The sequence below is a fragment of the Mastacembelus armatus genome, chromosome 4 (assembly GCF_900324485.2).
Source record: "Mastacembelus armatus chromosome 4, fMasArm1.2, whole genome shotgun sequence".
In the NCBI taxonomy this organism is placed as follows: Eukaryota; Metazoa; Chordata; class Actinopteri; order Synbranchiformes; family Mastacembelidae; genus Mastacembelus; species Mastacembelus armatus.
In genome coordinates, this window is record NC_046636.1 from 4,580,025 (window position 1) to 4,589,882 (window position 9,858).

The 9,858-nt window shown below is 37.9% G+C and overlaps 3 protein-coding genes across 5 annotated transcripts; 1 reads left to right on the forward strand and 2 right to left on the reverse strand.

Annotated features, from left to right (window-relative positions):
* Positions 1-674: 674 nt before the first annotated feature.
* On the reverse strand, positions 675-5,261 carry ncbp2 (nuclear cap binding protein subunit 2). 2 transcript variants are annotated; one of them, XR_003296607.2, is made up of 6 exons: positions 5,116-5,261; positions 4,842-4,928; positions 4,073-4,167; positions 3,723-3,861; positions 1,482-1,670; positions 677-1,230 (listed from the first exon to the last, which is right to left on the reverse strand). XR_003296607.2 is itself a non-coding variant. In XM_026323625.1 (5 exons), the coding sequence occupies exons 1-5, from the start codon at positions 5,188-5,190 to the stop codon at positions 1,572-1,574; spliced, it is 495 nt and encodes a 164-aa protein (XP_026179410.1). In that variant the 5' UTR covers positions 5,191-5,261; the 3' UTR covers positions 675-1,571. The 2 variants fall into 2 exon arrangements, 1 of the variants encoding a protein (XP_026179410.1); XM_026323625.1 differs by having other exon boundaries at positions 675-1,670.
* An 890-nt stretch (positions 5,262-6,151) lies between these two features.
* fkbp2 (FKBP prolyl isomerase 2) lies at positions 6,152-7,960 on the reverse strand. Of its 2 annotated transcripts, none has more exons than XM_026323723.2 (2): positions 7,397-7,960; positions 6,152-6,572 (listed from the first exon to the last, which is right to left on the reverse strand). In XM_026323723.2, the coding sequence occupies exon 1, from the start codon at positions 7,821-7,823 to the stop codon at positions 7,407-7,409; it is 417 nt and encodes a 138-aa protein (XP_026179508.1). In that variant the 5' UTR covers positions 7,824-7,960; the 3' UTR covers positions 6,152-6,572; positions 7,397-7,406. The 2 variants fall into 2 exon arrangements, with proteins under 2 accessions (XP_026179508.1, XP_026179507.1); XM_026323722.2 differs by having other exon boundaries at positions 7,371-7,958.
* Positions 7,961-8,174: 214 nt separating this feature from the next.
* On the forward strand, positions 8,175-9,497 carry ncbp2as2 (NCBP2 antisense 2 (head to head)). The gene is made up of 2 exons (XM_026323724.2): positions 8,175-8,370; positions 8,468-9,497. The coding sequence occupies exon 2, from the start codon at positions 8,557-8,559 to the stop codon at positions 8,860-8,862; it is 306 nt and encodes a 101-aa protein (XP_026179509.1). The 5' UTR covers positions 8,175-8,370; positions 8,468-8,556; the 3' UTR covers positions 8,863-9,497.
* Positions 9,498-9,858: the final 361 nt, after the last annotated feature.

Here is a 9,858-nt window from a genome sequence, read left to right on the forward strand (position 1 = left end):
TCCAGAGCAGTGGTTCTTGACCACTTTTGTTTGACATGCTCTAACAGCTGTGTCAGAAGAACTTAAATGCTCTTGCCAGTTATTTCAACTGTATATTTGTTAGATTCAGATAATTATTTCACACATGCACTACCTTCCATTTACCCTTTAGTTAATAATTTCAGCTCCCTGTGTTGCTTTCAGTTAATGATTTCAGCAGTTTATAATTATTTGAACTATTTATCTTTGACTAAGTATTTCTGCTTAAATTTTACTTTCAGCTATTTTGCCTTTTCTGTTTCCCTAACTAGCATTTATGCACTCTCAAATGCAACAAGTGGTTTCAAGGTTTAACAATTAAAGGTGGGAGGTGTGTACTGTCTTTGCTTTTCTCCTATAACACATGGATAGTAAAGGTCCATAGAATGCTTTTACCGCCTCACAGTAATAACCCTGAGCCTATTTAAAAAGTGTACAGTAAGAATGCTGGTTCACTGTCACATCTTTGTTCCTAATTTTTTCAAGAATTCAACTTCCTCTTCTGCCATCTTGTGTTCATTTTCAAAACCTGCCTTAGAGGATGTGACTAGAGTAAGTGCAGCAGCTGATGTCATGAATTGGGGGGTGGGGGTGGGGGGTGATAATGTACTCTTCACTTCACTACAGCTTACTTTAACATGACACCAGCCTGCTTATAAAAAGCCAAGATACTGTTTTCTTTAATAAAGGCAGAATTAGGATTGTCTTTAAGATGAGACCGTATGAACTGTTCATGATGATCACTAATACAATCATAATAATTTATGAAGAACAGGGAAATTATAGTTACAAGGAGAAAAAGTTTGGGTTGCCCATACTCAGAATTTTTGTAAACTCCCAGAAGTACAATGTTTGAACCTACAATGTCTTTGTCAGGCAAACATTCATGGCATAATCAGTTAAATCAAGAAATACACATTTTCCATTTGTTGTCTTTGGTGTTCAATTACTACATATCATAAATCAAATCTAATTTGGATAGTGTGCATAAAAATCATTGCACAATTTGTATTTAATACCAGCAGATCATTGACAGCATAGATGCTAGTTTTATGAGGCAAAAGGTGTCAACTGATTTTGACATCTGCAATCTCAATATAACTATGTTTAATCAAGTACTGTATTCATGTATATGCATTTATGTTACATACTGCTTTACTTACCCTTTGAAAGAATTTCACAAAGTTGAGCAAAGACCTTTCGAATTCCAGACTTCAAAGGGAAAAAAATGTCACTTGTCAAAAATGTCAACAGTAAATGTAAAAAAAAAAAAAATCTTTATTTTAAAAAAAGACAGAAAAAAAATAGTAAGATGATAACAGCATACTTCCGTTCTGTTACTTCAGCAGGCTATTATTTGAACCTCACATGAAGACAGAGCATTTTACTACATTACCACAGTCACTACATGTGTTAAATTTCAGGCATTTCTATGATGGATGATGATTTCATGGTAAAACAACCTGTGGTTGCATGGATGGAGAATGAATCTGGTCCAGGACTAGGGGTAGGGCTCTGTGTAGTCGAGGCATGCTGCTGTGGTGGGGTTCAGTCTAAAAACTATTACGTGCCTCTGTGGATCTGTGCTGCTGAGCCAGCTTGCCATAGCCGCCTCTGGCTGGGTCATAGTCCTGTCTGTACTCATCTCTCACCTACATAAGAAAAACACATGAACACAGGTAAATAGGTGAAAACAAACATACATCTGTTTTTTAATTGCTCTTTCAGTCTCTTTAAAAGCCCTTCTGGGTTTTATGACTTTTACCAAGAGACTACAATATGAACAGACAGGTGACAAGTCACAGGAAAACCTGATTGTTTGAGTGACGTTGTAGGACTGTGGGGGCTATTTTGCAGCATGGCTTGAGTCACTTGTATTCTTTGTTGGGTGTCACTGAATGGATTGATGATACAATGGGAATTGTATCCTGTAGCCTTTGCAGGCACCAGATTTCAATCCTTGGGACCAACACAGTGCTCTCCACTGCCATCATCATAAACACATCAGATGAGGAACATCAGAATTAATGCCAATGTACACATAAGCTGTTCTGGTGTTATGTAATGGCCCCACACCTTCCTAAAACACTTTATATTGGTTTATCTTTAAGGTGTCATCTGTCTTATATGCCTTTAAGAAATAATCCATTACATATATCAGATATTAAAGACCTTTTATAGTATCATACTATCCCCTTCTTGTGTCTGGAAATACCTACATGTAACTGTAGATGTGTTTGTATTTTTATATGAATAATACTATCTGTAAACATTAAACAACATCCATCTAACAAAATTGTATATTTAAATTATATAGTATATATATATTTATTATTATATATTTAAAATTGTAAATTATATATTTATAAATTCTATATTTTCAAAAAACTGTACATATAAGAAAATTTATTCATTAATGGAGGGAAATTCAGGAATTCAGAAACAGTACAACCAAACTTAGCAGAATATGAACAAAGGTTTTTCCTGAGCCTTCAAACAAATCTCATTGTTTCAGGCAAAATATTACAGAGAAAAATATTTTAAACAATGGTGATGCACGTTTTCAGTCTCACTTTATCACCTCAGCACAGCTGGAATATCACAGTGTGACATGGGTGTAGATGCTGGATCATCAGGTGGGTGAGGCAAACAATTCAGAATATACTTTCTAAATGGCTTAAGTGGAGCTAGATTACTTTGCAATATGCATATATATATATATATATATATATATATATGCAGTGTTCCCAAAGGTCAGTAATCTTCCATGCTCATTCATCATCAAATCTTTCATTATATCAGTGAAGAGTCTTATCCTATAATTGCATTCTGGAAGGTATTATTTAAAACCAAGTGGTTCTCAGTCCAGTGTTTATTTTTCCTTATTTACATTCTCTCTGACAGCACACTGCATATTACTGTACCACAATTTGACATGATTATTCGTGTTATATTTGTTAACAGCATAATATACACTTTCATTTTTCAAATGCCATAATATAGTAATGCTGTCTTTTCAAAGGCCATGGTTAATCATGCATAATTTATTTTGTAAGTTATATCACTTTCTAAATATCATACTGGTGTATTAAAATGTCATGATATAGTGTATTGATTTTTTGAATGCCATTTCAGTATGTCATTTTTCAAATGTCATAGCATGCTGTTTTGTGTTGTTCTCCAAAATGCTGTGCTGCAGAATATCCAAAACTTTCACAATAAAAGGACATATAAAACAACGAGCCAGGTGGATACTTATGGTTAGCAGCAGTTTAAAGTCAAATCATGTAATAGGCTACACCTTAACCAATGACCACAGAAACAGATGGGAGAGCAAAGTAAAGACTGAAATTTAATCCAATTACTAATTACATCTTCTCCAGTTTATCATGGACCTAAGCAGGGAAACACTGACCCACTGTACATTTTGCTTTGTAGTAAGACTTTTCTGGATTCTTTTTATTGTAAATTAAACTTTTAGCTAATATTGCTCAATACAAACATAATCACACTTTTTGGATCAAAGGTTGCTGACAGGTTGTTAAATTAGATGAGATTTCAGGGCAATATAAGCAGTCAAAGTTGTACACTGAACAGTTTTTGAAACAGAACCCTGATTGTTTTTTTTGTTTGTTTTGTGAATTGTGACCAAGACACAAACTAAGCAAGATTCTTTACAGTTCCCTTTGTGTCAGACTTCTCACCTGTCCTCCAGATTTGCCACGGCCATACTGCCTTCCCTCCTTGAAGCCGGCATCCCAATCTGTCCTGATGATGCGGTCGTCCAGCCGCGTGCCATTAATGAAGCGCATAGCATGTTCTGCATCCGCACGTGTGTAGTATCTGGTACAGCCAAGGTTAAGGTCTGAGCTTTCAAGTCTGCAGGCTCCTAAACCTGCACACTTCATTCTATAGCGGTGAAATTGAACTCATAAAAAAGCATAGCAGTTTTTAGTGGGTAAGCAGGCAGGCAGATTGCGGACTGAGTTGTTGAGTGTAACTGTTGTGTAGGTGAAAACTATTTTTAAAACGACTACTTTATTTAAAAGGATACTCTACAAAGCAGAATCCACAGGCTGTTTTCTTGATTTTATCCAGACCAATAATGATGCGCTTGATGTCTCCACTTTTTGAAAACAGCTCATGTACCTGCACATCAGTTGGGAAGATAATATGAGAAATTTATAAGAAATAGGGATGCTCGATTGTGTTACACGATTAGTACTCATTGACTTTGGAAATATGTTTCATTTATTGAACAAAACAATGAATTCTCATGTCTCAATAAAACAAATAATATAAAACATACTCAAATGTATAAACAGTGGTGCCGACACCACCATGTAGAAATTCTTGCACATAATAAGTTTTTGATCCATGTACGCCTCTTCGAATCCAAACTGTTCCCAAACAACGTTATTGCTTCTACCTCTTTGGTTGACCAAAGACTTCTGCGGCTTCTTTTTTCCCCTCAATTACATAGTTTTGTGATCGTTGAGACCCAAAGTCTAAATCTAAATTTTATTAATTGCACATCCCTAATAAGAAATCAGTTAAACAGTAGAGAACTCTGTATGGAATACATTTAAGACTACAACAGCAAAAATACAATGGAATATATTATCATTTCAATATATTCCACTCACATCTCTGTCTCTGATTTCAAAATGTGGAATGCAAAATCATACCACCCTGAAATTCAACTCTCAAAGTTACAAATAACCCAGAGCTAGATTTTCTTCTTCTTGCCATAAAATAATATAACGAGAATTAAAACAATCTCTACATAATAATGCACTCAGTAACAATGCAGTGTATCCTACCTGCTCCTCGGTGGTGTAGAAGGAGAGATTCCCCACATACAAAGTGTGGCTTTGCTTCAGCAGCTTCTCCTGTTCATAGCGATTACCCTGAAAACAAAAACAATGAACACATAAATGAGCGCCTCTCCCAGCAAGCGCCGCGTTTCAGAAAATCTCCTTCAGCTGTGTTTTAAATGAAGGGTTACAGAGAAAACACAAGCTGCTCAGTTGTTTGCTAAAGGTGGCTAGCTGTTAGCTAACAAAACACAAAAAAGAAATATTTTCCCTCGTTTACCTTAAAATGTTGGTCTCTGTACTGACTGACATCAATATAAGAATCGCTGTTCAAAGCGTTTAGTTTAGCAGACATGATAAAGAAACAGCAAACACTCTCTGCCGCTATTCAACCTCTTAGCATTGCGGAAAAATGATGACGGATTTTCCGGTTCATAAGTACGTCCAATAAAATACTCCGGGTGGAATCTACACCTACAAGGTGGCGCCGCCTTGTGGAAACATATAATGTTCTTCTTCATACTGATTTTAGGCTAATATACACTAAATTCAATTCCTTTTTAAATGCCCACTCGAATATACACATTTATTCCAATCAAATACTTGTACTTAATACTTAAACGGTTATTTTAAATGTGGAAGATGCATTGCTGATGCACCAAATGCCAAATAATTTAACCATCAATTTAAAATTGTTTAAATTTCCCTGCTCAAAAAGAAACAAGCACGTTTCAATTAAGCATTATTTTCATTTCTTCTATTTTGACTTACTTTACATTTCCTTTACTTATGTCTCTCATGTGTACCCGATGCTACGTGTTAAACTGCCCAAAGTCACATGACTTGTGAGATGTGGTGCCACACTATTGGTTGTGACAGTCTGTTTCAGTCAATATAACATAAAATGACAGCAACCAATAGTGTGGCACCACATCTCACAAGGATACTCTAATTTATCATATTAGTGTATCCTTCAGATCATTTTTGTTTCATTTTACTGACATTTTTACATTATTTTCACTACCTTGTGGATTTTTAAATATATGTTTAACATTTTTGTTTTAATCAATATTTTGGATCTTTACATATTTTTATATTTGTTATATTTTACTTACTTATTCACAGCATGCAAACCAACAAGGTGCAATTACTATAATACTTCACTGCATTAATGGCACTTCACAGATAAAATAATAAAACTGCAATAAAACTATGTTTTATATACTGCACCTATAAGGGCAAGATACATTACAAAGTAAAGACAAATAAAACTGTAAAAACTTGTTTTCTTTTTCAACAAAACCACTTCAGATTGGTTTCATAAGGTTAACATTTTATTATCAGAATTCAAATATTGGAAACAAAAGCATTTACAATAAATTTGCTTCTACCTGACTTCTGACAAAATTAACGTTAACAGTCTAATTTGAGTTGTAAAAAGAATGTACTTATATGAACCAACCTGCTTATAAATGAGAGAAACTTTCACGCAAAAGTAAAATGAAAAGTCCCCAGTCAAATACTGGGCTGGATATTTGTACTAATGTTTAACAAGGACATACAGTCAGTTCTTGTATCACATAATAACTTCAGTCCAATAAATCAGTATAATAATCAAAGCCACTGAAAAGGGGACAGTGGCTCTGCCCACGGTGCTGACTCTACTCCCATATTTGCCATGTAGCCTCCCTTAAAGGTCTGACAGTCTCCACCTAATGCTGCAGCACCTCCTGGAACCTGAAGAAGAACAGAACACTGAGAATGTATGTCATAAAAACAGGAAGAAAATATAAACCTAAATATCCTTTTGTAATGGGGGTATGTTCTTTGATGAAACTGTCCTCCCTCTCAGTGAGTTCAGATGTGAGCAGCTTCAGTCAGCTACTTGAGGACACATGCAGATCAGGCGCTTAATATCAAAGAGGTTTAGAGACTAAAGGGAATCAACAGCTGAGCATTAAAAAGGCATCACAAAGGTGCAAAGAAGCAGGTGTGTGGTTGTCCCCAAAATAGCTAGGTCTTTTTTAGGCTTCAGAATTCAGGGTCAATAGTAAATATGAAATATTTGCGCTTGAGACCACAAGCAGGCTAATCCGACAAAGCATCCAAAGCAGCAAAAAAACACTATCTGAGTAGGAAGGAGTTCATTAGAGGCCATCTAGTGCTGGAAATATTCAGATCAGCCGCTTACGGAAAAATACTAATACTACAGGAATATCCTGCTACAAGAACATATCCCGCAGTGAAATTAAACATGCAAGTATGATCATGAAATGTGACTAAAATTAGTCAGTGCAGAAAAATGAGTGCTGTATTCGATTATTATGAATGCATTTATGTGTATGTGGCATTCAACTGCTGTATTGAGTTGCTGTTTTTTTTTTGCATTTATACTTTTGTGTGTAATCTATAACATAAAAATGCATTTTCACATGTCTTCTATCCTAAAATCTGTGGCAGGGAAACAAAGTACTCAAGTGTATATCTCAAATGTGTACAGTGCCGGGTTACTTTCTACCACAGGTAACTAATTACGTTTTTAAAGTTGTATTCGTTGCCACCTCTTCACTATCAAAGCTCAGATCTCCTCTCGATGCTCAACAGCTCCACTTCGAAGATGAGCGTCGCTCCTCCGGGGATCTTCGGAGGAGCTCCCCGGTCTCCGTAGCCCAGTTCGGCGGGGATGACCAGCTTCCTCTTCTCGCCCTCGCACATGCCCAGCAGGCCCTGGTCCCAGCCCTTGATCACCTGCCCGGTGCCCAGGGTGAAGGTGAAGGGCCTGTCGCGGGGAATGCTGCTGTCAAACTCGGTGCCGTCCTCCAGCTTGCCCGTGTAATGCATGTTCAGCACGTCCCCCTTGCGGGACTTGATGGGACAGTTGTCCACCCGCTTCTTGATGCCGATCTGCAGCTTCTTCTTCTCGCCTCCGCTCACCGCCGCCGGGCACAGGGACAGCGCGGTCACCGCGAACAACAGGAGCACCCGCATGGCTGCAGTCGGCTCAAGGCTCCCGGACTAAAGAACTCGGTTTAGAGAAAACCACGTTGAACGATCAGCGTGTAAATATGAGGCGATGAATAAGGGAAATGAGTTAGGGACCGGATGTACGTATAAAACGACCGGAAATAGTTTGCCGGAAAAAAAGCTTAGCACGATACTAAAGTTAGTGTCACATTCCTTGTTGAGCACAGAGATTTATTTGTAAAACTTTTATAATGCCAATATGTTTTAAGGCCTCGTTAAAATGTTTAAAGTCAGAGAAATAAAGTCAATATTTTAACATTATACTTTATTATTTATTGTTATTATTTATCTTGAAGCTAAATTGTTAGATCGCTAATTAATATTCAAATTGGCTTTTCTGAGCAGCTTTTAGTCACTTTCTGTTAAAAATACTTGGTATCTTTTTTATAATGTTAGTTACTATTTAAATAATAATAATAATTTTTAAAAAGGTTCCGCCTACGATTGTGAAACTAACTTCAGTCCCACAACACGGTCTGTAGTGTCCCAGAGGTCACCTGTTCCAGCCCGGGTGAGTAAACTGTTTATGTCCAGTTACAGAGATCTTCACCGTAAACCGTAACCCCCCTGACAGTATCAGCCTCCGGTAAACGCTGGTGTCCTTTCAGGGCCAAGTACACGAGAGGTGGACGGGGCTGCTGGTTGTATTTAGCTGGCTAAGCTAACGAAGGAGTCCAGGTCTGTGTTGAAACACAAAATGCTGTCCCGCATGTTGATTTCTCTTATCAACAACCTCCATGTCATCGAGAAGTTGGCAGAGTCTAGGCCGATCCGCAGGGCAGCCCAGATCACAGCCTACGCCATAACGAAGGCTCAGATAGCCGGTCGGGACGCCTCGGAGAGAGTCCTGCGGTCCCAGACGCTGCGGCAAGTCCGGGAGGAGGCCGGCAGGGTCCCCGGCGACCTGGGAGAGATGGGCAGCCGCTTCAAGAAAGTCCGGGAGACGTTTGTGAGTGAAATGAAAGAGGGATGGAAGGAAGGCTCCAGACAGATCAAAAAGTAACGAGGACACACCGGCAGAGACTGAATATTTACTGGTAACAGCTGTGACAGAGTCCCCTGACTGTGACACCAACAGTGGCTGAAGGAAAACCAAGGAGAAATGATCTTCTGGCTCAGCAATGCATTACAACACATCGTAGTGAACCACAGTCGTCATGGATCCATGTTGGACACTGATGAGATCACAGTCAGGGGTGGAGGTCTCATGTTTACCTACAACCAGTCACCATTCATCTTATATGGGGAGGGTGGGTATATTGCAGAAATCCAGGATCACCATGTTTCTTAGAACACACACAGAAATCTGAAGTGTTGACTTCCCTCTACAGAAACGTGTGTGGACAAGTCAAATCTGTCTTGGAAAACAGTATAAGTAGCTTTCTGGTTGTAGTTGAACTGCTAACACATGTGGTCTTTGTGTCATGGGTTAATGACAAGAGAGCGCCAATAAAAATCTGTTCAACAAGTCACATGTCCCCCCACCACTGTGTACTCATACACCATTTAAACCAATGCTTTTGTGTAGATGTTGGTGCAGTCCTTCCATTTGCCAGTGTATATGTAAAGAAACGTGTCAAAGAAAATGAATGAATGTTGTGACCGTATGAATAAAAATTTAAATTCCTAACAGCACTAGACCATGTTTTAGAATTTGACGACACCAAGCACACAAACAAAGAACATGGAAGAGCTGTTTTACCAGCTGTAAACCATAATCTGTCTGCCAGTGATGAATTTCCTTACATGAGCAGAGATAACCAGACACGTTATTGCTCATGTCATCCTTTTTCCTTGGCCCCAGATGAACTGTTACTTAAAGGTAAGTCAGTAGACTAAACTATTATGCCAATTAAATGTTGAAATAACTTTCCAAAAGAGTTTTTCAAGTTTTCAAACATGACCATTTGCACCTTTCTTGTCTAACCATTTTTTAAAACTGGAAATCTGTGAGGTTTAGACATTTTGTCATATTAAATAAAACATGTTATAATGACAA

What these genes read in the sequence shown, in the direction of transcription:
- ncbp2as2 (XM_026323724.2), top strand. Translation starts at nt 8,557, where the DNA reads ATGCTGTCCCGCATGTTGATTTCTCTTATCAACAACCTCCATGTCATC.
- ncbp2 (XM_026323625.1), bottom strand. Translation starts at nt 5,190, where the DNA reads ATGTCTGCTAAACTAAACGCTTTGAACAGCGATTCTTATATTGATGTC. An exon ending in TCTACACCACCGAGGAGCAG is followed by an intron (nt 4,168 to 4,841) that starts GTAGGATACACT and finishes ACTGATGTGCAG; the next exon opens with GTACATGAGCTGTTTTCAAA. An exon ending in GTGGCAAATCTGGAGGACAG is followed by an intron (nt 1,671 to 3,722) that starts GTGAGAAGTCTG and finishes TTTCTTATGTAG; the next exon opens with GTGAGAGATGAGTACAGACA.
- fkbp2 (XM_026323723.2), bottom strand. Translation starts at nt 7,823, where the DNA reads ATGCGGGTGCTCCTGTTGTTCGCGGTGACCGCGCTGTCCCTGTGCCCG.